We start from the raw sequence: 27,462 nt of genomic DNA, 5'->3' as shown, positions 1-27,462 counted from the left end.
CGGAGAAAGTTGTCCTAGACGGACGGATAGGACAAACTAGGACATTCTACTCCGGAGTAAAATGTCCGACCGGACAACTTACTCCGCGGACAGTTTTCTCCGTCACATAGCCTTGTTCCGTTAGGTCAATGTCACCATAGTCATAGTATTTAAATAGTCTGGAAACGCGGGCCGTTTTCTCATAACACTTAAGTTCCTTTCAATACTAGTGCTCAGACTACTTTAGAGTGCATCAAATTGTAAACATAGTACTTAGCTGCTACTTAATTTCATTTACTCTGTGATAAATATTGAAAATGCCAGGAGCCAATTGCGCTATATTTGGTTGTTCAGTATCAAGAAATCATGTTGGATTGTCTATATTTCGTATTCCAACAAAAGATGACGAATATAGTGCAAACTGGAGACAGAAGTTAATAAGTGTAATTACACATGACAGAGTGATTGACAAAGGATTAAAAGCTCAAATCGAAAAAAGAAATCTTTATATTTGTGAACGTCATTACACAAAGGATCAACTTCTTCGTCGTGAGTAAATTGGAGTATTTTATATATTCAATATATCTGCTGCTTCAAGAAATTGGTTTGTATATGCCATATAATTGTAATATATGGAAGCATTTCATTGACTGTATAATTAGATGGATGACTTCAGATATAATACGTTATCTTCAAAATATATTTATTTGAAATGTTAGCTAATAGAGCCTAATAAACTATATATTTTATATAAAGTTTACTTAGCTGGATTAGTTGACAAATATTATATCAGTATTAACATTGTGTTGGTATCTATACTGGAAACAAGAAAATTCAGGTACATTTTTATAATTTTAGATGATTTAAAAACTACACTTATTCCTGGATCAATACCAAAAATAAATTTACCACAAAAAAGTTTTTCTATTTCAAGGTAAAATAAAATTATTTTGAAAAATAATAAAGAATATATATATATATATATATATATATATATATATATATATATATATATATATATATATATATATATATATATGAAAATAGTTTTTTGTTTATACTGTTGTATAATTGCAAATAAACTACTTGAATTGATAATTTTATTTTAAGCACAACTTCTCGTAAATCTGCAGAAATCATAGTTGATAAGAAATCCAATTTAAATACTCAACCAAACTCAATCCAGGAATGTTACAAATCAATGGAAGAATTTACTAAGCGTATAGTACATCTTAATCTTCCTTCTGGTTGGAATATAAATAATAATATTTCTCACGTTCATATTTTTGAAAAATATGAAATTCATGCAGTTACAAAAACAGACATATTTATTGATGCTTCTTTAACATTTATACTTCGCATTTATGCCTGGCGTTTACCATCAACCCATGAAGTTTATAAAAGTTATGACAGTTCAATGAAAAATATCACTTTGTCAAACTTGATCAAAGTTATTTCAAGTTATAGTATTTGTCTAGGAGTCTCACTCGATGAAGCAAAAAAGTCTGCCATCAAACATTGTGTCCCTAAAATATATAATCAAACAGAATTTAACTTTCATGGTACTTATCAAACTGAGTATTTCAGATCAAGTACATGTTCAGTTTTGAGCAAACTGAAATGTTGTGATAACTGTATTATAAATGAAAAAACTTTAATTTCTAAGTCTTCCAAATCATCAAAAAGAAAGCACAGTGTAGCGAAAAAGCCTGCTAAACTTAATGCACCAATATCATTGACTTCTCCAGATCGCCTAAAGTTAACAATTCAAAACTATAGAATTGAAAATAAGGAGTTGAAAGAAAAAATCATTGATTTACAAAATTCAATTTCAAAATCTGCCCTGACTATCAGTTCAAGTTTAAGTGATGATTTAATATCAATTATGCCAAATGCAGATCAAAACAAAATCTCACCTTTTATGAAGCTATTTTGGGAGGAGCAGCAAAAATATTTGAGGTTATCTCCAACTAATGTAAGATATCATCCTATAATAATTCGATACTGTCTTTCACTGGCATCAAAGTCTGCTGCAATGTATGATGATATACGTTACAATGAGAAATCAGGAACAGGTTTTCTTGTCCTTCCAAGTCGTCGTCGCTTACGTGATTATAAAAATTACATTAAACCTAAACGTGGATTCAATAAGAAAATAATTGATGAATTAAAAGAAAAAACCAAAGATTTTTCGGAGCAAGAAAAATTTATTGTCATTCTAATGGATGAAATGAAAATTCAGGAAAACTTAGTTTGGGACAAGCACACTGGGGAGATTGTGGGTTATGTTGATCTTGGTGATGCTGATGTTAACATAGCAACTTTGCCAAAAGTAGATGATTTTGCTACCCATGTTTTAGTATTTCTTGTTCGTAGTATTGTCAATCCTTTTAAATTTAGTTTAGCTAACTTTGCAACAACTGGAGCCACCGCTTGTCAAATTTTTCCATTGCTTTGGAAAGCAATTGGAATTTGTGAATTAAATTCCTTAAAAGTTATTGCTGTAACTTGTGATGGAGCTTCTGCAAATCGCAAGTTGTTTAAAATGCATTTTACCATGACACGTAATGATGATATGAATCCGCATGTTGATGTCACATATAGAACCCTTAACTATTTTAGTTCAGAAAAACGATTTATTTATTTTATATCTGACCCACCACATTTAATTAAGACAGTTCGTAACTGTTTATCTAACTCAAAAAATGCAGAAGGAACAAGATATATGTGGAATGGTGGTATGTTCATATTGTGGAATCATATTGCTGATATATTTTATGAGGACAGAGAATGTGGCTTACATATTTTGCCTAAACTCACTTTTGAACATATAAAATTGACGCCATATTCAATAATGAATGTTAAACTTGCTGCTCAAGTGCTAAGTTCTACTGTATCAAAAGTTTTATTACATTACGGACCACCTGAAGCTGAAGGCACTGCTAAGTTTTGTGCCTTAATGGATAGCTTCTTTGATATAATGAATATAAGAAGTTTAAATGGTCATAAATTTGATCTAAAACCAAATCTAGCTCCATTCTCATCATTAAATGATGATAGGTTTTTTTGGTTACAAAGTGTTTTTTTGCAATACTTTAAAGATTGGTTAAAATCTATTGAAGAGCATCCTGGAGATATTTCAAAAATTTCAAAATCAAAGATGTTCATTGCCCATCAAACATATGAAGGTTTGAAGATTACAGTTCATTCAATTATAGAATCTGTTCAGTTTTTACTGCAGCAAAATGTAAAATATGTTTTAACTGAACGCTTTTGTCAGGATCCAATTGAAAATTATTTTGGACGCCAACGATCACTTGGATCACGAAAAGATAATCCATCTGTTAATGACTGGTTACAATGATAACATGATAAGAAATCAGAAAGTATTTCTTCCTGTAACTGGAAATGTAATTAGCTATACAGATAATACGAGTGATAGTATTAAATCGTGTTAAAAAAAAATTTAAACCAAGTAAAAACTGTATTAAACATAAGATAATATTTTGTGATGAGTTCAATTATTAATATTTTTCACTTAAAATTTAACATATATAGATTTCGACTTATTTTCTTTTTTAAAAATGTAGTACACTATTTTTAAAATATTTTTTGGTATAAATGTATTGGTCAAAAATAATCAATTTTAAAGATCTGTCTATATCAAAATTTATCTTACAATTTAAAAAAATGGTAACACTATAAAGTATTAGATGTGTTATTGTTAATTTAAAATTGAAAAAACAATTATATTAATTTTGTTATTGATATTGTATATATCAAAGTTGATTTATACAATATCAATATGAAATATATCATAAACTTATACATCATAAAAGTAAGTCATTAAGTATTCATTTTACTACTTCAGGAGTAGTTAGTAATATGCTATTAATATTTTTAAAAGATATGTGGCTATGAAAATAGCCGTTTTCATAAGTCCAAGTCATGCCAAGTCTTTAATGTCCTTGTTCCAAAGTTGAGACTTTTTTTTTAATTGCTTTTCTTAATGCATTTGATTTTGTTTGACTTTTAGAAATCTTGAAAGCTTGCAACTTATCTTTCACATAGGAAAATGTACGAACACGTATATACAGAGTTAGAAGATCTTCTAATAAATTAAGTGCTATTTCTTTTTGAACTTTATCAGTTGAACTATGTATAATTTTTGAAAAGTTAACAAGCACAAAAGAGTCTTTAATTAACGTATCAACTATTTCTTTGCAATTGATAGTATGAGATGACTTTTTTGCCATAGAAATAAAATGGTACTCTGCAGTAGTAAAGATACAAATAACCTCTTTACTTACTTTCCATAAACCACCCCTATCATGCAAATTAACATGTTTATGCTCTGGCAAAGAAATTGTTTCTCCTGTACATTTACCAGCAAGCAAAAATGATAAACACTGTTTATGATACAAACTAGACATGTTAGAACTAAATCTAATTCTACGATAAAAGGTACCAAAAACATAACCACTAAGATAAGCGATAATAGATTTTTCTTTTTCAGTAAACTGATAAGATTCATGTTTAAATGTTAAAACATCATTATTAAAGGAGGCGCCAGTCAGATGAGCCAAGACAAGATTAGCAACTTCAAAACTTAAAAGAAGAGTGCAGTTTTGGCTAAGATTTTTAAAAGGACTTGGTGCTTCAGAAAATATTTTGTAGAAAGCTGGGTAAAAATTTTCAGCATTTCCATCAAATGATTCAATAATACTTTTTATTAAAGAATAAGCTGTATTGACCTCTATACATGTCAATTTAAAATTTTTAAATTCAGTTCTTATTTTAGTAGGGTAGCATTCATCTATGGCAAGCTTTTCTGCACTCTGAATCAAGTAATTTTGAAAGCAATTAGAATGAAGAATAAGCTCTGCTATTTTTTTCTCTTTACTAAACTGTTTATCAATAAGCTTGTCCTTTTGCTTGGCATTGAGGTGACGAGTTAAACCACCTTGTGATAAACATCTTTTTTCGCAATATAAACACAAAAATACACGCTCTTCATTTGCGTTAGGAATATTTCCAACAGCTAACTCAACAGTTGAACTAAAATTAGGATCAGTCTCCAACAAATCTTCATCAATAGCAGCTAAAACAGCATCAAATTCATCTAAATTATTAGAAACTGCGGCAGAAAAAGTCATTTTAAAATTATTTGATGCACTCTCAGTCCGGTCACCCTTAAATGTTCAAGTTATTGAACGAAATCCATAGAAGACGACCCGCGTTTCCAGACTATTTAAATACTATGACTATGATGTCACGTTAAATAAGTAGCTCGTTAAAAAAGTAGAAAAACAGTCCTGCGCATGCCCAAACATACTATAACTCTCAAAATAAGAATCCTAAACCACAGCATTAAAAAAGTAGTTGAGATTTTAAACGTAGAAAATGGTGGTCCATGACTATTCTATTGCTGATGTTAAGCAATATCTTTGTGATGGGAAAATTAAGGAAGTTTTAAGTTTGAAACAGCGTAAATCATTTCTAAAATATGCAAAGAATTTTCAATATTTTGGTATGTATTGACTTTTAGAAAAATATCTGCTTTTAACTTTAAGTTTACTTGGAGATAAGTTATTGCAGATATAATATATATAAATATTCCATATAAATGGTATGACTTATATATGTTATTTAAAAAAATCTATTTTTAATTTGAAATTCAGCCATAACCTGTACTGTTTGATTTAAAGTGTGGGACATTAGATTTATATCCATTTAATCCTTTTCTTTGAGATGGAATTTTGTACTACGTAAACGCTTGTCATAAGCTACAAGTTCTTTCAACATATGAAGAAAAGAAACTTGCTTTTAGAGATGTGCATAACTCAAATCATGGTGCCCATGTTGGTCTTAATAACACCAGAGTAAAACTAAAAAGTGCTTTTTACTGGCTAGGTAAGAGTATTTGAGTTTGTTTTTCAGTAAATATTCTCTTAAAATAATTACTTTCTTTTACATTAAAAAAGACTTAACATGGTTATTTTTAGTTTTATTGTAAAGAGAATACAATTTTTAGAGTTATATACTTATACTTTTTATAATGTAATGTAGGTATGGTTAATGATATTACCAAATGGGTAAAAGAATGTGACAAATGTCAGAGGATGGAGAAAATTAAAACATGTGCTCCAGAACTGAAGCCTATCAAGGTTAATGAATTATGGGAAATCTTAGGTATTGACCTTATTGGTCCCCTTCCACTTACAACACAAGGTAACAAATATATTTTAACTGTTACTGACCTTTGGAGTAAGTATGTTGAAGCTTTTTCAATACCAGAAAAGTCTGCTTCTTTTACTTCTAAATGTCTTACTACTTTGTTTTATCGATTTGGTCCTCCAAAAAAGATTATTTCAGACCAAGGTAGAGAGTTTGTAAATGACTTAAATGAATTTTTATTTTCTACCTTTAATGTTAAGCATTTAATAACCTCTTCTTATCATCCACAAACAAATGGACAAGATGAAAGAACAAATCAGACTATTAAGAGAGCTCTATCAAAAGTAGCCAATGAAACCCAGGATAATTGGGATACTTTATTAGAGTCAGTCTTGTTTGGTCTCCGTACATGTGTACAATCTTCTACTAAGTACACACCATTTTTTTTAATGTTTGGCAGAGAAGCACGGCTTTTTTCAACTTTAGCTCTTAATGATAGTAATCCTAATTTTATTGGTGATAATATTTCCATTTTGAAAGGTAATGCAACTGAAGACTAAATTCAAGAAAGAATGGATTCTTGTATTTCAGTTCATATAGATATAGTAGATAAGAATATTTGTATTGCACAAAAAAAAATGCAAAAGTACTATAATAAAAAACAATTGAAAGGTTTCAAATCATTTAATTTTAAAGTAGGTGACAAGGTTTTAGTAAGGAATTACAAAAAGATTGGTCGTAAAGGTAGCCGTATGGAGCATGATTGGCTTGGGCCTGCTACAATTAATGATTTTAAACCAACTGGAGCTGTTGTGTCTGTTAATGGTAAACTTTGGAAGTCAGCTGTAGCTTTACCCAATATGAAGCCGTACTTAGAAGAAAATCAAGGTTTGATCTATACAGATATCTTAAAAGAGCATAGTTACTGTTTGCAAAATACTGATCCGATATATATAAATGAAGAATCCTATAAAGAAAATTCTAGTTGCTCTTCCACAGCATTAGGTAAAAGAATACATGCAAAACATACATCTATAATAAGGTATGATTTAGGGAGAAAGAAAATAAAAGTTAATGAAGTGAGAAAATCTTCCTCTTCTCCTAGCAATTATAACAGTAACAAAATGTTAGTTGTTGCTGAAGAGAAGCCAGTTGATTTTGTTTTAAAAAGTGTTGAATCAGATTTTGAAGATATCGTTAAAAAAAGTGAATGTAGAAGATCAGAGTTTACTAAAGTTTATCATGCAGTTTCTGTTGCCAGTAACTTTTATTCTAAGTTGTCAGCACAGGCTAAAGCTGAGGCTCTAAATATTTTAAAAAACCCATCTGGCTGACTAGATGATACCTTAATAGATATTGCACATAGTTTACTTTCATTTCAGTTTCCTAGAATATCCGGGTTTCAAAGTTCATGTATTTTTAGTTCTTTTAATTCAGTTAGTTATATTCATTCAGAAAGTTATCTTTTTGTGAAAATAGTTAATGTTAGAAAATCACACTGGGTACTTTTAAGTAATGTCTCCTCTGATGTTGGTTCACATTCAAAGTGTGTCCAGTACTATGATTCACTTTTTAATAGTTCAAATAAAGATGATGTGCCATTATCGGTGCACACAGTTGGACGTTCCTACTTGAATTGTAAGACAAGCAACTACTTAACTGTGGAAGTGATCAATTGTCAAACACAAAAAAATGGAAATGATTGTGGTCTTTTTGCAATTGCAATTGCAACAGCTTTATGCAATGGTATTGATCCAAGTTTAGTTTTATGGAGACATAATGAAATTAGGCAACATTACCTGAAATGTATTGAGAATGGTAAATTAGAGATGTTTCCTTTTGTTACTGTGTTAGACAGTCATAAAAGGTGTGCTTTTTCTTTTGACTGTAATTCTTTTTGTATGTGCAGACAAGAAAATAATAATTGATTGTCGTTTGAATTTTTCTTGTTATGCATTTATAATCATAATTGGGAATTGAAGATAATTTTATGTATTATTTCTGCTGGTATTGTGTTTAATTAGAAATCTTGTAGAGACATAGGAATGTTTTGTCAGTATTATTCAGTATAAACTTTAACATTCAAGTTCAGTTGATAATATCAATGTCTTTCAGATTTTTAAATATACAGGGGTTGGTCAAAATACTACGAACACCAGCTTTAAAAGAGCAAAATCTTCAAAATTAAAAATTTTTTGTGGCTTTTTAGTTAATTATTCATGTACTTTATCATGTTGCTCTAAAATTTTTTTTTTTTTTTTTTTTCAGATATCATAATTAAAAAATAAATAATAAAAAAAACTTATTGACAGACTTTTAGTCAAATTTCAAAAGAGGACACTTTTTGGTGCACGTATGGCAGGCGCTAGTGTTACAGAAATAACAGAGTTGTTTGGAGTTTTAAGAAGCACTGTATCGAGAGTGATGTCTGTATTTGAACAGGAAGGAAAAAACATCTAAGCAATTCAGTTTTTAGAGTTTTGATTGACTACTTTTCAATGTTCTGTACTTGATGTATAAATATGACAGAAAAAAGAGCGTCATCCTAATCCTCGAGCAAGAATTGCGCTTTGTTCAATATTCTGGAAAAATGTATTTTGAGTAACGTTCTTAGCACGTGCTGACTTTACTGAGCTCTTTTTGTATTGAGATGGATATATAAATATTTATATATATACCCGATTGCTTTACAGAAAAGATTGGAAATAAATGTTTAGTATTAACCGTGTAGTTTCTTCAACGTCGTTTTAATTTAAAGCATTTTACAGCGAAAGAAAGAGTTATGAATTTAGGTCACATTTTGTTGTTTTTTTTAATATACGCTATTTAGGTGACATCGCTGTCGAGTGAAACCCGTGTGTTTTACAAAGCTCAGTTTTCTGGAGTAAATGAATTAATTTTATTTCTCCTGGACTATTTCTGCAAAAATATCAGAATAATTCTACACGAATTCGTGCTGTTAATACTAATCTAAAGTTTAAGTTCCCATTTATCTGCGTATCTGTACATCTATTTATATAATTTAAATTGAATTCTCATTTAACGTTCAAAAATCGTAAAGTAGTCGGAAAATCTTTTTTCAAGAAATTTAAGCATGAACTCGTAAAATTTCTTGTAGAAGAACGAGCTAAGTTTAACGGATAATTTATATTAAAACTATAAGCTAAAAAATAAAACATCAAATAATGGCTTCTGATAACAAAAAATATCGCATGCACTGTTTAACATTTTCCAAACTTAAATGACTGCTTGTTTGTTGATACAACGCATGCGCACATAGTTCAATTCGTCTACTTTTTTAACGAACTACATGTTTTTTTTTATAAGCATAGCGCTTATAAGCATATGGAGACTCAGATTTGGAAAAAAAATAAGCATATGTAAGCATATTCGTGAGCCTCCATAAACTATTTTAAAAATTTGAATTTCATTTACTTAAAATTTTAAATATATATATTTCTAAATTTATTATTTGTAAAAGAACAAAAGCTTGATAAATTTGTTTTTTTGCTGGACAATTTGAAGGGACAGATGCAGGAGAATTTTAAAGATGCTGTGGTTGCTGCTAAAGGACTTCTATGGTACGGTCTACCAAGTGCCACTGACCTTTAGCAACTAGTTGACGCAGGATATGCTGCCACTCTTAAAAGACTTATTGCGATTGAACATCAAAAATGGCTCGATAGAGATAATCATTTTGATAGATGGTTCAGTAATACACTGCAAAAGAGAGACGAATTTTGGTTACACATTGGACAGGGGAAGCATGAAAAGCTTTAAACACTTCAACGTATGACAAGCAAAGGAAGAAATGTTGGACAATGACTGGGTTTTTAATGACTTCTGATGGCTCAGAAGATTCGCTTGTTAAACCAGAGGGCCTTGATAGTTGCAAAGTGCCGCCACCATCCATTATAGACCCTGGCAGTGATTAACCCATAGGAAATCAGGGTGATATTCAACCGGTGGAGGTAGATGATGCTATAAATGAAAGTGCCAACAAAATTCTTCCAGATGACACCTTTATTGGTCCGGACGAGAAGGAACGCGAAGTTCATACCTTTGATTTAATTGATAACATTTGTATGTAGTATATATGTTTTATTTTTTGTTATTATACTATAACATTAATTTAGCTACATTAAAACCAAAGCAAATACAGAGCATAAGTCAACTTTTTATTTTTCTTATACCCATTAACTTTTAGTAACGCGCACACTTTAGGAAAGTATTGAAATAAGCATATTTTATTAGAAATATGCTTTAGCTTAAGCATACCTTTGAGCCTCTTTTAACTCTTTGCTTAAGCATACCCGAGCCTTTTTCAAAAATTTCATATGCTTATAAAAAAAAAAAACATATACTTATTTAACGCATATAGGCGTTAAAAAAGAAGTCGTAATATGACGCATGCGTAGATAGCTCGCTTGTCTACTTTTTTAACGGGCTACTTATTTAACGTGACACCGGCGCTGCACAGTGGACCAGAATGCAGTTTTACTGGACAAAATTCGTAACTAATTTAATATTAGAGCTATATTCACAAAAATTAGTATGAGTACTAATATGATGTCTGCGCTTTTTATGAAGGTAATATTTTTTTATTTCGTTGCTATGGATACCTTTATTTTGCTTAGCAACAACCTACTTTTGTTATCTGCAGATATTTTATAAGTGCTATATTCACTAAATTTGGCATGAGTACCAATATGAGATCACGCTTCTTACAAAAGTGATAATTTTTTAAATTTAGTTGTTATGGATAATTATATTGCTTAGTTACCGGATACTTTTCTTAGTTACAAAGTGGTAAATTGATATTTGAATATTTTATCGGATTTTTGACCCACCTATTTTGAATAACAATTGAGTATTTAGGTAAATAATGTTTTAGGAATAATAAAAGCAAAAAATAGTGCAAGAAAACATTGTCAATTTTAAATTGCATTAAAAAATTATAAAACAATAATATCGTTTGAAGATTGTTTAAGTAATTGTAAAACATCTGAAGGAAATGCTTTATGATTTGTTTGGTGTGATGTTGATTTACGCAGTGATGAAATAACAGGATCACTGGAAGCTAGGAGTCTATTAATAAGATCAGTATTTGTTGCTTTTCTGGATGTTTTTCGGCTGAAATTTTGGCGATAAGATTTGAAGTCTTTATTTCTAGCCTCTTGAGCTTCCTCTGACATAAGTCCGATGGGTAATGTAAGGCTTTTAATTATGTCATGTCCATGTATCAATACTTTGTGAACTGATTGAGCCATTTAATACCATGGATAAAGGGACACATATAGTCTAAAAGTGTCAAAACAATAATCCTTGAACTTTAAGCAGTCTATTTCATATCCTGAAGAGAGCGTTACTAAGATAATGCAAAATCTAAATATAAGGTTTTGATCAATACCCAGAACTTCAGCTGTTTGTTCATATGCTGCAGAAGCACGCCTTGAGCTATTGCCATCATCGCTTGTTCCAGAACCACCACTTTTAGGGAAATTAACAACAAATCCCATTTTGTTCATAAAATCAGTCTGAATCTTTCGTTTAGCTACAGATGCCTTTTCTTTGTGTTCTTTAGATCTTGCTTGCCACTTTCTTCTTTCTTTTTTATATGCAATGTGCAATACCATCTCAAAAAATCGAGTCCATGCATGAAGACTGGAAAGACCATATTTGAACTCTCTGTTAAATTAACCTCTTAAGAGGTTAATTTAATCTCTGTAAAATTAACCTCATAAGAATTATGAATCTCATTTTAATACATACCCCCAATATTGTGTACTTAACGCAATTAAAATACTGTTAAAACAACGTTAATGCAAAAGTGAGTTGTTGCTATGCAAAATTTAGTACCATAGCAACCAAGTTAAAACATACATAAAATCTGAACGGGGATTTAAGGGGACGACCAATCAATTAAAACTCGATTGAAGCATCATATAGCTCAAATAAATATAAGACAACACATGGCAAATTGTGGTAATTATTAGTTATTGTGCGGCAAAAAATAAGTTTCCTAAGAAATTTTTTTTTTTAATCTGTGATTTTCAAATTATAACTGAGATAACATGCTATGACAAATTTATTTCCCACATTGGTTTTTCTTATCTCTAAATACTCTAGAATATAATGTACTAATTTTTTGTTTCAAAAACGTAGATGTAATTGAAATATAGCACAACGTTGATGTCACCGTTAATTACTTATTTATAATTTTTTTTTTTTTTTTTTATCTCAATATTCAAATGCTTAGAGTCCTGGTAACTAAGGGATTTAATATAAATATTAATATAATTATCAATAAATTTCTCCTAATATATGTAGATACTAAAATTAAATAGGTTTTCAAGATTAGACAACTAAAATTTTTCCCATTTTGTCCACCTACTGGCCCACTGTGCGCTGGCACAGCACTGGCGTGCCAGGCCTGGTACAGCGTGGCAGCCAAGCCTGGTTCGCTACTGGGCTAAATAGCGTCTGCTTATTGAGTATAAGAATAAACAACCCCAAATTGTATCTTAAAGTGAATCCGTCAGAGTCGTCGGTCTCAGATGAGTTTTCTCAAATCCCATGTTTTTTTAACTCTTAAGAGTTAAAAAAACATGGGATTTCAGATGGGATGGAAATTTCCATCCTTTCGTCAGTTTCACATTCGGTATTGCGTAGTGAGTTTTTTGCTTCAAGCTACCGAACTTGTTGCCTCAAAAGCTGAAAACGAAGTGATCGTGAATATTTCCATGAAAAATAAAAATCTATTCTTTTAACGCGTGATTCGTAGAAGATAAGGTCAGTTTTTTTGGAGGACTTTGGTGAGCTGTGAATGACATTGCCTGGTTTTATGTAGAAAAAAAGAGTCTACAAACCAACTTTTTCCGATAAAAGAATTATTTAAAGTGTCCAAAGAAAACAATCCACTAATTCAATTAAAGTGTTCGGATATTTCATATGTGTATACGTCTATTTTTAAAACAAAAGTTAATTATTTCATAATAAAATTTGATTAAGGTCTCCCTACATCTCGATGGATCCTGAGGCCCTAGGATAAAGTTCATTCAGCCTTTAGGTAAATCCGGCCTACAAGCCGGATAATTGATAAAAACAAAATAATATCCGGATCCAAATCACTTTTCGAATGTTTTATTAATTAACTGATAATTCAAGAAATGAACCTCACACTTCTTTTGTGAGTGTAGATATATGTTGGCTGCGAAGATAGGTGAGGGCGAAGAAACTGTTTAGTCTTTGGGAAATGTGTTTACTTTGTTTGGTTATTTTATTGCCTTTGGGTTGTTTATGATTAGGTTGTTAAGTCGTCCTTAGTGTGTGTATGGTTCGTGTATGGTTTGCTTATGGTTCGTGCATGGCTTGTGTATGATTTGTATGAGTATATTCCTAAATTTCGTACACTTTAGACTTATGTAAGGCCTAACAACAAAATCTTAATACATTCAATAACAATATAATAATTTCTCTTTCAAAATATAGATTAGATAATAACTACTTTCAAAATATAAATTAGATGATAACGGTCTTTCTCGTTTCTCTTAATAAACATTCTCATCTTATTTAACTCGATGTAGTTACAATCAAATCATTGGTCGTTTTTACAAAAACAGTTTTAAACTTTTATCGTGTTACTGATTTACTTTTTCATGCAATTGTACATGTGTATCCACCTGGTGTTTTGGCTCGCACCTTTTCTTCAGCCAAATATGTTAAATGTTTGATTTGGGTAAAAATTAAAAAATACGTTTATAATGTCGCTCTAGATTCTTTTTCTCCATTCCCACCTCAACTTCTTCTCTCCAAACCTTGGAGCAGTGAGTGATGAGCAAGGAGAAAGGTTCAACCAACACATTAGGAAGATGGAGAGCAACATGGAACCCCGGCATGATGGGAGACTCTTGTGTGACATCACGGAGGCAAAATATACCAGATCTTCAAAAAAAAAAACACACTTTTGACTTTCTGTGGTACTATGATTTCTTTAATTGTGACATCCAAGTATATTTATTCAACCAGTATTCTTTATCCATCCTGTTTTATCAGCTGCAACCCTTGAAATATGCACATATATTCTCTGTTTATACTAAAGTGAGACTATTTAGCCAGAAAATTAGAGGTGATAGAGCAAAACTATTTTTAAAGCTGAATTCAGCACATCCAAATTAGCAAAAAACACCTATCCCCCATTCTTGCTTTAGACCAAAAATTTATTTTTGTTAACCAGTGTTCAATTACTTAGGTTTGTGAAAATTCTGTCTTTTTTTTGTGATTTTACAAACAAATTGAGACTAGGAACAAACGCAAAACAAAAGATAACTGGTAAAACCTGTTTTAGAGAACCATCGCTAAAAGGTCAAAACAAATACACTAAACAAACTTGAAGATCAAATCCATTTTGATTTAAGAAACATTTGCAGATATACAGTATTGGACAAAACATTTGCAACCAACATCGAACAATGCTAAAAAGTGTTCCTAATTTTACATGTCTTAAAAACGAAACGAACTATACTACCACAGCAAACAGTTCAGGAGTCTGGAGTCATAGCATGCCATGACATGAGCAATCAGCTGACAGGTGACAGCACACAGGCAGAATTTCGTTGACAAGTGCCATTTTGCAGCGGACAAAACAAGTGCAACTTTTTTGGTTTGTTTCATTTTCTTAAGTCTGGTCCGTGTCAACGTCACGGAAGTTTTTTAATAATTAAAGGAAGTATCCAGAAGTTTCCAGAAGTTTCCAGAAGCATGCAGAAGCTTCCAGAAGTTTCCAGAAGAAGCATCTGGAAGCATCCAGACGCATCCAGAAGCTTCCAGAAGCATCGAAAAGAAGCATCTAGAATCTTCCAGAACAGGTTCACACAGGCTCATTTTACTATATAAGAGACATGTAAATCGACATGTAATTCAGTCAGTATATGGAAGTCAATCAGTCAGTATTATCAAGACAGTTTATCGAAGTGAGTTTTATCAAAGTGTTTTATCGAAGAACATCAATACAAGAAGTGAAATACAACAAGTGTTTCATTACATCAATACAGTCCACATCCAACCAAGACGTTGTGTTCCACAGAGCATTATTGTATCATCACAAGGTAAATGTAACACGGTAAGCCTTGAGAATTGTGATTATTTATTTTTATTATTTTTATGACTTCAAGTGCAAAAATGGTTCCCGACAGTCTTGGATTGGAACTAAGAAAGAAAATTATTGGCGATTTCGTAAGTGGAATGTTACAAAAAAGTATTTGTGATAAATATCGCGTGAAAAAATGGACCGTATCAAGACTATGTTCCAAATATCGTTCTACGGGGAAGTTGGCAGCAGATAACAAAGGTGGAAGACCGCGTTCCACCACTTCTAGAGAGGATTCTATGATCGTCTGATCCGTCAAGAAGGATCCCTGGATATCATCAGTCGAGATACAAAAGCAGTTAGAGCTGTATCGAACCGAACAATCAGACGACGTGCTGTTGAAGCCGGATTGTTTTCTCGACGCCCTGCAAAGAAACCGCTGATTTCACTAAAAAACCAGAAGAAAAGACTCCTGTTTGCTACATCTCATATTGACTGGAATGTGCAGAAATGGCGAACTATCCTGTTCAGTGATGAATCGAAGTTCAACATCATTGGGAGCGATGGCATTTGCCGTGTACGTCGACCGGCCGGAAAACGCCTCGATTTACGTTACTGCCATAAGACCGTGAAGCATGGTGGAGGCAATGTAATGGTCTGGGGGTGTTTTTCTGCTAGCGATCTAGGTCCAATACATCGAAACGATGGAATGATGGACCGTTTCATGTATAAAAATATCCTGAAAGATGTTATGTTACCTCATGCTGAATGGAATATGCCAATAAAATGAGTTTTTCAGCAAGATAACGATCCGAAACACACTGCAAAAGTAGTCAAGCAGTGGTTTCAAGACAACTACCTATCGGTGATGGATAGGCCGCCTCAATCTCCGGAACTCAACCCTATCGAGAACCTGTGGGAGATCGTCAACCGCAGAAATTATTGTGAAGGTTTTCGTAATAAGGATCAACTGTTTGAACAAATCCAAAAGGCCTGAGCAGCGATTCCACAAAGTTTCATTGATCACCTGATTGAATCTATGTCTCGAAGATGCAAGGCTGTGATCGACAACAAAGGATTCGCCACGAAATATTGATAGCGAAATGCAGCTTGGTCTACATTTTGTCGAGTTGCACTTGTTTTGTCCAGAAGGAAATCATTTTTTTTTAATATTTTTGATTAATTTATAAATTTTCGTGTACAAATAATGAACTTTGTGATTAATTAAAACTTGAAGAACTTTGTCTCTAAACAGTTATATAGTTATTTCTCTAAATTGAAAAAATGCAGCACTTTTATATAAAAATAGAAAATTTTGAAAATGATAAAGTACTATAATATTGGTAGACACTTCGGCCATTAGCTTTAAAGGCGGTTAGAGAATATTTACTGAATGACGTTTGATTTAGAGGAAAGACTTAAGAAGTTTTTGCGAATGTAATGATTAAAGATTAAAACTACTTGCATTCGTAAAATTAAATGAACGCAGCAATTAACGGTATCAATTAAATTGAAATTCCGACGGGTAACTGATTTAATTAATTCGTAGCTTTAAGTAATTTGTTCAAAAGGTTCGTTATAAATTACATAAATCAATTAATTTGCGAGAACCATCAATTAATATATTACAATCCTTTCCCGTTAAATTGTCATAAAATTTCGAAACTGACAATTTGTACGATACTATTAAAGATTTTTTTAGAAACCCATTCGTTACTAACGTGCTGTTAAAGAATGTTATACATATACATAGCACAGTTTCACTTTTGTTGAAATTGTCATTAAAATTTTTATAATTTTAAACAATGTAAAAAACTTTAAACTGTTCATCATCATCATCAGTATCTTCCTCTAAATCCGAGACCTCAATGTTTTCTTTCTCTTCATAGTCATCAATTGGAACCTGAGATAGCGAAGGCAAAAGTCTCTGGATGTTCAGCTAAACATAGGCCAGTCTCTGAGCTATGTCAGACTTCAATTTTGTTATTTTTTGAGTGATTATCATTTCAGTTTGTGAAAAGCCCCTCTCTAAACTAGGGGTCAAACAAGTTTCCCATGGCGTAATCTCTTATTTTAATGCTTCCCTCAGGGAATCTCTTTTCAAGTTCCTCTTTGAGAGCATTGCACTACTGCACCTATGGACCATCATGATCCTCACCAAAATTTTCCTGCTCAATCTTACGCCTAGGGAAGCTGACGAAGAGTATTTTTTTGTGCATGCAAACCTTTTTTTCTGCTAAAAGACTCTATGACGTCTCACTAAAACATGACAGGACCATGAGTATTTTTTCCAGAAGGTTGAACTCATTAGCAGTTGACACATTCTCCCTTCCAGGAGTGCTTTGTTTCAACTGCTCCAGTGGTTCTCGCAGCTGTATGAGTCCAGAGATCATTATCTGAAGACAGTTCCAACGGGTAGCAACCGAAGCAGGGATAACCATGTATTTGCCTTAAAGAAAAGTGCTTATTTTAATCAAATTCGTATTGATATTTTTTTTGTTAAAATAATTAAACTATTTCAATTTTTTTCGTAACTATTTTAAATCATTTTCTAAGCCTTAACTAATTTACAATGGTTAGCTTCACACTCTGCAAGAAGCTGCTGCTGTGCAAAGGAGTATTGCATCCTGGTTGTCACTTTCATCCCAGCATCAATAGCAGACTTAGTCTACTTTTAATGTTGGGACGAAAGTCCACTCAATAGAATTGCTGAAGATCGTGTTTAAATTGTGATCTGTACATTGAATTGAACCTTCGTTTAGTGATTCCACTTGTAGGGAAAAAGAAGAGTGCAGTCTTCGTGTTGCCACTTTCCTAACTTGAACTTATCATCGATGTAGTGCAAGGTTGTTGCTTGATAGGCATAATAAGAGCAAGAGGTTAAATTATCCAAGCTTAGGGCCACCTGCTTGCATTTAGGCAGTTCCACATCCAGAATTTCACCTAGACGAACTTTTATGGCTTGGTACAACAATGGTAACTGGTAAACTAAAAATATTGATCATCAGTGTCAAGTGTGACAAATCCTGACCGTTATTTTTTTGTCAGTAATAATTACAATTACTTATTGTCAGTAATTGAGTTAAATAGGTTCAATTCTTACGTCAATGACAATTGTTAATACCACTATTAAACTACTTTTTAAAGTACTAAGCAAAGGTAGAAGAATGTTTCACGTTGTACTTCTTGCACATGATGCCTATCATCTTGCAAAACGAAGACCTTTAACCTTGATACCACTTCCCAACAACTCTATGATTTCCATATCATTGAGTTGTTGGCAAGTGGTAACAACAAAAATAACGGTCAGGATTTGTTCGTTCAGATTATCAGGTTACAAAATAACCTGATAATCTGAACGAACAAGCCACCTTTTTGTAACTCCATGCTTCATCTTCTCACGGTTAGCATCTTTGACTTCAGCATTGTTGACAGAATTTTGCAGAAATTTCTTTGCTTTTTCTGCTCTTTCTTCTACCTGGAATTGATTCCATTTTTCCGGTTAAAGTGGTATTAAGTGAGCGGGCCTTTAGTGAAGCTGGACAGGTGATCTACGAAAAGAGATGTAGGTTGTCCCCAAAAACCACTAAGAACTTGGTTGTCCCCAAAAACCACTAAGAATTTGGTCGTCAATGAGAACTTCGGTCTGTTAAACTCTTTTGTAACAATTTGGGAATACCGCTCCATGGAAGAGCAAATGGCAGCTAGTTCTGCTCCAGACAGAGATCAAAATGATGATGACTCAGACTAGGATGATGATAATGATGATGATACCGCCACATTAAAAATGAAACGAAGACCTATTTCTAAGATTGTTGAACAGGAATAAAATAAATATTCTTTACTAGGATTGCATGCTAGGATTATTTTAGATTAGATAATTGATAATATACAAATAATTTTTTCACATATTTAAGGAATTTGATTTTTGAAATCTGTAATGCACGGTTAGCGTGGATCACGATAATGCCAACTTAGCTGACCCAAAACGCTACTTATATGGGGTGATTGCGTACACATCAAGGTACCTCCCGACAAGAAAATTTAACGTGGGCCATATATGGCAATTGCATGTTAACCATATATTTCCCACTCTCCTTTATGGGATGGCGCTGATGCGTCCCATATGTGGCTTTAATGTTTATAGCAATAAAACCACACTAAATAAGAACAAATGCCACTCTTAATTTGTGCGCAAAAGTTCAAATGGCCCACGCGTGGGAAGCATTTGCTAGCCATATCATTACCACACTTCTTAATGGGATGGCTTTAGTGTGGGCCATATGTGGGTTTAATGCTTATAGCACTAAAACCACACTAAATAAGAACGAAAGCCACACTTCATCTGTGCGCAAAGGTTCATCTGGCCCACGTGTGGAAAGTATATATTAGCCATATATTTACCACTACTCATTATGGGATGGCGTTGGAGTGGCTCACGTGTGGCAATAGTACTTATATCGCTCAAAACCACTTTCAGAACGAAAGTACACTAACTTTTGACATGAAATCTGATATATATATATATATATATATATATATATATATATATATATATATATATATATATATATATATATATATATATATATGAAAAATAATATGCTTCTTGCTTTTTGTTATAAATTTATTTACAAACATTTTATTTATTTACAATAACTTTTCATTAAATTTATTTATTCATTCTTCTCTCGATGCATACGTCTACCACCACGATCTGCTGAGTTATGCAGTGAAGCGGTGATGGCTTCATTGACATCTTTGTCTGTAGCATTTTTGCAATGCCTTCGAACAGCAACTAAAATCAGTTTATTATTATTTATTATTTCGATTATACAAAAAATTAATTAATTTATTAAGGGTTAATGTCAACTTTATCAATAAGTACTTGTACTTGACAAACGGTTAACTCTAACGGAATAGCTACTTTGCTTACTTGCAATAAACTTTACAAAAGCCTCAATTGAATATTTGTTTGAGCGTTTCCCAGTACGACAACAACTCATCTGTAACTCATCAGTCATGAAAACATTCAAAATGTTTCGTACCGTATCAGATATATACTTTCCACCTGCTGTTGCTAGCCAGTTAATCTACATTCAGAAAAAGAAAGTAAACAATTTAAAAGTACACAAAGGTGTATAAACACATACCAAGGCGATACTTATTACAGGCCTTCCCGTCGCGAATCCGTATTTTTGACTGGGGGCGGACAATGTTACGGAAAGTTTAGTCTTAAAACTTCGATTTGAGAGCAGTTAATAGTCACAAAATGGTTAAAAAGTGCTGTATTCCTGGATGTAGAGGAAACTATGACACTAAAAATAAAGTACGAGTTTATAGGCTTCCCTCGAATGAAGAAGAACGAAATCGTTGGATAAATTCAATTCCAAGAAGTAATTTTCCAAATAAGCCAGATACTGTTGTCTGTGAAAGACATTTTCCAGAAAATTTTTTAAAAGCTCGTGTCAATGGGAAAGATAGACCAATCGAACCTCCTTCAATTTTTCCTAATATTCCATCAAGTATTATACCAACTCAACCTTTAAAACCAAGGTCCACTACTAAAGTGTTGTCTTCTATCAGAAATGAAAAGTGTGATGAGTTGTCACAATATTTAAAAAGTGATTTGTTTACATTCATTTCTTTATGTGAAGATATTAAAAATCATAAATTTGTTTGTCCTGTAACAACTTTTGTTGTAAATGAAGTTTTGCACATCCAATCAAATTCCTTTTATGTTAACTGTATACCTATGTTTGCTGTTCATATCTCAAGCAATTTTAAATTTGAAAGTTTTCATGCTGGTGTTCGTTGCTTTATTTCTTCATTATCTAAAAACCATATTACCACTCTTGATTGTTGGTCAAGAGTGGAAGAAACAATTCGCTATCTGAACAACATTGAAGTTGATCATCAAAGATTGATATTACAAGATCATATTGCATCTATGAATGCATCAGAAGTAGGTAAAAAAATTTATAGTATAGAAACAATCATCAGATTGTATTCTTATTTTTCAACATCTCGAAGTCTATACAATCAGTTAAGAAAAGATTTTAAACTTCCGAGTGTAAAAACACTGACAAAAATTACATCTAGGACAAAGAATGTTTCAGATATTAGTTTTATCAGCACTGTATTTTCAAATATAGAGGAGAATCAGAGAAATTGTATAATACTGGTAGATGAGGTTTATGTAAAGTCTCTTCTTCTCTACCATGGTGGTTCTCTATTTGGAAAAGCTGAAAATAATCCTGAGTTGTTAGCAAATACTGTTTTGGGTATCATGGTTAAATGTTTAAAAGGTGGACCATCTTTTTTGTGCAAAATGATACCTGTCTGTCATTTGGATGCTTCTTTTTTGTTTGAGCAAGTATGCTATGTTATTAATTCAATCAAGTCTAGCAATGGAAAAGTTATTTCAGTTATTTGTGATGGAAATCGAACAAATCAAGCTTTTTTTAATTTATTTGAGAGAGTTGAAGAAAAACCTTGGTTAACAAAATGTGGGATTTTTCTACTTTTTGATTATGTTCATCTACTAAAAAGTATCAGAAATAACTGGATAACAGAAAAAACACAGGAATTGCATTTTGAAAAAAATCAAAATATGACTGCTAAATGGAGTGACCTTAAATGTTTATTTGATTTTGAGAAAGATCAGCTAATTAAATTATCTAGACTAAATTTTGTAGCTATACATCCAAAACCTATTGAAAGACAAAATGTTTCACACTGTTTAAAAGTGTTTTGTGATGAAACTATAGCTGCTCTCAAAACTTATTCAAAAGTTATCCACCCTTGTAATATGAATGAAACCATTTGTTTTTTAGAAAAAGTTACTAAATTCTGGAAAATAGTTAGTGTAAAAGAAATTTATGGCGACACTCGATTTTTAGATTCTCGTAAAAGAGCTATTTCGGAAGAACTAGACATGAATTTGCAATATTTACTTGATTTCGGGGATATGGCTCTTAAAATGAGTGGTAAACAAGGGTGTAGAATAAAATCCTTAACTAGAGATACAGGTACTTCAATTTGGCATACTTGTTATGGGTTAGTAGAGATGTGTAAATATTTGTTAAAAAACAATTTCATTTATGTTATGTTAGGAGAGTTCTCAACAGATTATATTGAAAAAGCATTCAGTAAGTTTAGACAAGGTTCAGGCGGAACATATTTTATAACTGTTCAAAATGTTGTTGAAAAATTAAACATTGAAAAAGCTAAACTGTTATTGGAATTAAAAGTTGATGTTTCAGATTACACTACTGATATTGAGCATTTATGTCAAAAATGTGGCTATTTTAGAAGTGAAGAATCTTGTGATATAATTAATCAATTGCCTGAACTAGAAGCATCTTTGCCACTGAGTACAAAAATGGCTCTGTTTTATATTGCATTGGCAAGAACTCCTGATATAATTTAAAAAAAAAATTCTACTTTAATTACATTTATGCATATTTAAATTTAATGATCTTCAATTATAATTATTCTACTTAACAGCAAACTTATAATTACTAAAATAAAATTTACAAAAATCTTACTGAAGGTAAATTTATTTCATCAGGATCATTTAGTAATGACACAAAGCTTTGACTAGATTTTCCTTGGTGTTGCATCTCTCGAAAAACATTCTAATCATATATCAAAATTAAATGTCTAATAATAACATTAACAAATTTTAACTTATAGTATTGCTATCAAGCAACATGTTTAATACTTACAGCATGATGTGGTATTGGCAGTAATGGTTGGCTACCTGGTGTTGATGTCTAAAATATTTTATGCTAATTATTAAAATCTAGTAAAACTTTATCTAATTTAAGAAAATAAAAATTTGTTGATTGTAATCAACAAGAGTAAGCCATATTTAAATAAATATTTTCGTTTCCACATTTAAAATAATTATTTAACATTTTTTTCATTAACGTAAGCAAGTTAATGAAAAAAACTTGTTTTTAATAAAGTCACTTTATAAGCTTACAGAAATGACAGCCTGCTGAAGAGATGTAGGCATGTTGAAATCAGAATCATCTTCACTAGACATATTGCCATGAATTTGAGAAGCAAATAATGAAGGGGATAATCGTTTTGATGTTGTCTTCCTACGACATGAATTACCTTCATATTCTGAAGCAAGATCACTTGTTTCTTCAGATATTTTTAACTTTTCTAATGCTCTTTCCTCACAGTCTGTAACAAAGTAGTCAAAGTAGTACAAAGTAACAAAAATGTGAGTTGATTGTGCATTAAAGTAATATTAATAAACCAGGTATAACTTAAACGCACACACACACACAAACACACATATGTGTGTTTTTACCTGCAGTAGATAAAATTCGTATTTTGTATCTTTCCCAATCTTTATTGGGAATCTGTCTCTTCCGGCGCATTCCTTTTAATGAAGTCATGCTACATTTTGGCCACATACACTCGCTGTTTCCATTAAGCCATTCCTTTGGAACATACTCCACAGTATTGTCGTTAAGGAAATGAACAATATAAAACATATCTTTACACTGTAAAAAATATAAATAATATAAACTATTTGTGCATATTATAAAAAACTCTAGGAATTAGGAAAGATAATTTCAGTAAATATCGTTTTGGGCTGGCAAAATATTTACAGGGTATTTGCCACCCTGATGACACTATGTTTACAATAGAATTACCATAATTCAATAAAAAAAATTTTGCATAAGTAATAGTAGTAAAATAACTATATAAATTCCCAATACTTGCTAGGACTATAGCAATATAAATTAACAATATCAAGTAAATAAAAAATAGGTAAAACAACTCATACTTTTCTATATATAATTATTTCATAAAAAATATCTTTATTACATAGATATAAAATTCATAAGAATGCCTATAAAAAAATAACACTAAAAAACTCATAAAAAAATTAAACATCTTTTACGCAACTGATATAAATTGGTTATACAACTAATTATGTAACAAACTGTTTTTTAAAATTAAATACAAAATTTAAAAACTAGATAAAAGTCATTTTTCAAGATTTAAATTGAAGACTATAAGTGCTAAAAGTACAAATGTCTTCAATTGTTAAACAGTTCAAAATTTGATGCTGTTCAAAAACTAATAGTTTATATAAATAATTCTGGTATTTTGATCAATAACTAAACAATTTATTAGAAGCAAATGGAATAATGTAAAATATACTATTCTCACAAGGAATACACACACATTTGTTAATTATTGAAACATTGCATACATTACTATTTGAGTGTTTATACAAACCTATATGCATAAATGAAGAAGGATATGGATGGGAATACACGTCTTCATATAAAGTCATTACATTTCCATTACACACAACATCGGTAACAAACGAAGTAACACATACTATTCCAGAAGAGGTGAGATATATATTGTCTGGTGAATGTGTAGATAAGTAAAATAAGTTATTGCAAGATGGCGATAATGTTTTGAAAATTGAACTTCTAATTACATTATTGATGCACTGTTTGAGGCAATTGGTGTTGGAATTAATGGTCTTTTTAATATGCCTTAATTTATTCTCAAAAGGAAATGATGACCAAAAGTCAAGTGGACCAAGGTTTTTTACAAACTCATCTAAATGTAAAAGACAATGAATGTTATACACTAAATTACCTTTACCATAATGATCTGCAAATGTAGTAACAAATTTCTTCAAACACCAGGAAATGTTATCCATAATTGGTAAAAAATCTGATCCAAGCATATTGAATGCTGCAAAATGGAGAAGCATAGTATGAGCATAAACACTGGGATGCAGAAAAGATCTCATGACTAATGGTGCCAAATAAATAAAAAAAGTTCTAAATTCAGTTGCTTTCCATCGGTCCATCTCAACCAATGGTCTCACTTTTCTGTGTTTAAATTCTTTAGGCATGTGTTTCCCATTTTCAACGATCTTATTTGATAAAGCAACTCGATTAGACGGTGGTATGCGAAATGAACCTTTGTACACACATGTTGAAGAAACCCATAAAAACAAAAGTTTTCTGAACACACCTTCACATAACAGATGCATGTACTCAGCTGGCACACAAGTAACAGGAGGTACAATACTACCAATTGCCGTCATTTCCTTTTGGTGATCTTTTTCTTGAAAATTCAAAAACTGTTGATCAGTTCGAGCAGGAGCATCATGATTATCAAAAACAATCTTTCCATTAATATAGCTACCAGTTTGTCTGCAATACTCACACCCATTGTAACCATTAAAATACTTTATACCCTTTATAAATGCTCTTGCCGGAGCATCACTTACAATACAAAAAGCTCTAATAAGATACCTCTGTCCTGAAACTACAATTGGGTATTTTAAATTGTTCAAGTTTTCTACAATCCCTGAAAAATATTTATTCAGGTCATTCGGTTTATTTGTGCCAAAATAAAGAGATACAATGAAAGGCTCAAGGCAAGTACTTTCATTAACTTTTGCTAAAATAGGCCAAAATGATTTAGAGCAGGATTTGAATAAAGGCATCCCATCGATATTAAATGTTAACGTGATAAGTGTAGAATGAAAATGAGTAGCTTCAGCGCAAAGTAAATTATATCGATCTGAACTTATCCTAAAGCTTTGCAAACCAGATTCTATATACCTAATAAGTTCAGTTTCTAGGCCAAAGTGAACAAATTCTCCACTACCCATCTTTGAGATATTCAAATGGGTCGAAGAACATTTTAAAAGTGTTTTACATGATTTAGGTAACTCCGGATGTTTTGTTATAAGAATTTTTAACAAATCATCCAATGCTTTATTTTCAACATTGTATTGAATTGCCCAAACACGAATTTCCTCTAAAAGTGACTTATTTTTAATTTCTTCTGAGCTTGTATCTATGATACTTTCAAAAGAACGATAACTACCAAGGTTAATGCTATTATTGCTACTTGCTTCTAACGAAGAACTCTTGGGCTCTTCTTGATCGTAACTAACAACAACCTCATGAATTGCAGCATCTTCCTGAGCTTCTTTGTAAAAAGTATCAACTTTTCATTAATGACAAGCCTTTTTTTCTCCTTTGACAGCCCACTCCATTTTTTATCCTTTAAGAAATAATATGATACAGAAGTAATTAAAAATAAATTGTATTTTAAATGTATTTTATACTAAAAAAATGTAAATAAATATAAATGTAAATAAGTACATATAAATGTATATATACAATGTATATATATATGTAATGTGTATATATATATATATATATATATATATATATATATATATATATATATATACATATATATATATATATATATAATAAATATATATATATATATATATATATGTTTATATATATATATAAATATATATATGTTTAAAAGTCTATATTTATATATTAAATTAATAGTTGATACCTATTAAATATAAATAATAATTTAAATATATTTATATAAAAAGTATCTATATATATATATATATATATATATATATATATATATATATATATATATATATATATATATATATATATATATATATAGATATGTAGAAATAATATCAATAGATACAAAGTACGCTTACATTGTTAGCCATTTTATTTAATTCTTTTATTACTATTCCCGCTTCTTTTATGCGATTGTGTAAGATGATTTTTTTTTTCTAGAAATTAAACTGAGATATTTGGAAAAATTATTTTACTTAGTAATATTTTCCTCACTTCTTTTATGCAATGTGCATAAGGCTGATTTTTTTATTTCTTGAAATAAACTAGGATATTTTTAATAATTTATATTGGATAACAAGCCACAAAAATTGTCATTAAAATACCGCTAAAAGTTATATTGGGTATATATACCCAATATAACTTTTAACAATAATATATTATTAATATACCCAATAACAATAATATATTACCCTTTAACAATAATATAATACCCTTTTACCCCCTTAACAATAATATAATACCCTTTTAACAATAATATATTATTAATATATATATATATATATATATATATATATATATATATATATATATATATATATATATATATATATATATATATATATATATATATATATATATATATATATATATATATATATATATATATATATATATATATATATATATATATATATATATATATATTAGAACCGTCCTGAGGCAGCCGCTCCAGGCCTCGCGCTTAGCAAGGTCTCCTAAGCACGGCCGCACTATGCATCGCTAAGCGGAAATAGGATTTTGTAC

The 27,462-nt window shown here is 31.0% G+C and overlaps 5 protein-coding genes and 2 pseudogenes across 7 annotated transcripts; 2 read left to right on the top strand and 5 right to left on the bottom strand.

Moving 5' to 3' along the window:
- Nucleotides 1-174: 174 nt before the first annotated feature.
- On the top strand, nt 175-3,546 carry LOC149893135 (uncharacterized; annotated as a pseudogene). Its single transcript, XR_016444853.1, has 3 exons — nt 175-528; nt 838-913; nt 1,090-3,546. The product of XR_016444853.1 is annotated as an uncharacterized LOC149893135 (transcript).
- Nucleotides 3,547-3,938: 392 nt separating this feature from the next.
- LOC149893134 (uncharacterized) lies at nt 3,939-5,242 on the bottom strand. Its single transcript, XM_090066248.1, has one exon. It carries the CDS (start codon nt 5,133-5,135, stop codon nt 3,939-3,941), a length of 1,197 nt encoding a protein of 398 aa, XP_089922374.1. The 5' UTR covers nt 5,136-5,242.
- A 2,808-nt stretch (nt 5,243-8,050) lies between these two features.
- On the bottom strand, nt 8,051-11,933 carry LOC149893133 (uncharacterized). Its single transcript, XM_090066263.1, has 2 exons — nt 10,521-11,933; nt 8,051-9,112 (listed from the first exon to the last, which is right to left on the bottom strand). The coding sequence occupies exon 1, from the start codon at nt 11,790-11,792 to the stop codon at nt 11,427-11,429; it is 366 nt and encodes a 121-aa protein (XP_089922389.1). The 5' UTR covers nt 11,793-11,933; the 3' UTR covers nt 8,051-9,112; nt 10,521-11,426.
- Nucleotides 11,934-19,853: 7,920 nt separating this feature from the next.
- On the bottom strand, nt 19,854-20,426 carry LOC149893132 (uncharacterized). Its single transcript, XM_090099190.1, has 2 exons — nt 20,181-20,426; nt 19,854-20,042 (listed from the first exon to the last, which is right to left on the bottom strand). The coding sequence occupies exons 1-2, from the start codon at nt 20,266-20,268 to the stop codon at nt 19,921-19,923; spliced, it is 210 nt and encodes a 69-aa protein (XP_089955316.1). The 5' UTR covers nt 20,269-20,426; the 3' UTR covers nt 19,854-19,920.
- Nucleotides 20,427-20,495: 69 nt separating this feature from the next.
- LOC149893131 (uncharacterized) lies at nt 20,496-22,676 on the top strand. Its single transcript, XM_090091586.1, has one exon. The coding sequence runs from the start codon at nt 20,517-20,519 to the stop codon at nt 22,674-22,676; it is 2,160 nt and encodes a 719-aa protein (XP_089947712.1). The 5' UTR covers nt 20,496-20,516.
- A 73-nt stretch (nt 22,677-22,749) lies between these two features.
- Nucleotides 22,750-23,837, bottom strand: LOC149893130 (uncharacterized). Its single transcript, XM_090099181.1, has 4 exons — nt 23,574-23,837; nt 23,235-23,443; nt 22,975-23,022; nt 22,750-22,884 (listed from the first exon to the last, which is right to left on the bottom strand). The coding sequence occupies exons 1-4, from the start codon at nt 23,758-23,760 to the stop codon at nt 22,780-22,782; spliced, it is 549 nt and encodes a 182-aa protein (XP_089955307.1). The 5' UTR covers nt 23,761-23,837; the 3' UTR covers nt 22,750-22,779.
- Nucleotides 23,838-24,401: 564 nt separating this feature from the next.
- Nucleotides 24,402-27,130, bottom strand: LOC145182551 (uncharacterized; annotated as a pseudogene). Its single transcript, XR_016456043.1, has 2 exons — nt 26,796-27,130; nt 24,402-26,317 (listed from the first exon to the last, which is right to left on the bottom strand). The product of XR_016456043.1 is annotated as an uncharacterized LOC145182551 (transcript).
- Between the last annotated feature and the right edge of the window lie 332 nt (nt 27,131-27,462).

Source organism: Hydra viridissima, unplaced genomic scaffold (genome assembly GCF_058129835.1).
Source record: "Hydra viridissima isolate aposymbiotic clone 2 unplaced genomic scaffold, HvirCarnegie_v1 scaffold_1, whole genome shotgun sequence".
In the NCBI taxonomy this organism is placed as follows: domain Eukaryota; kingdom Metazoa; phylum Cnidaria; class Hydrozoa; order Anthoathecata; family Hydridae; genus Hydra; species Hydra viridissima.
This window is presented reverse-complemented; position numbering and strand designations above follow the sequence as displayed.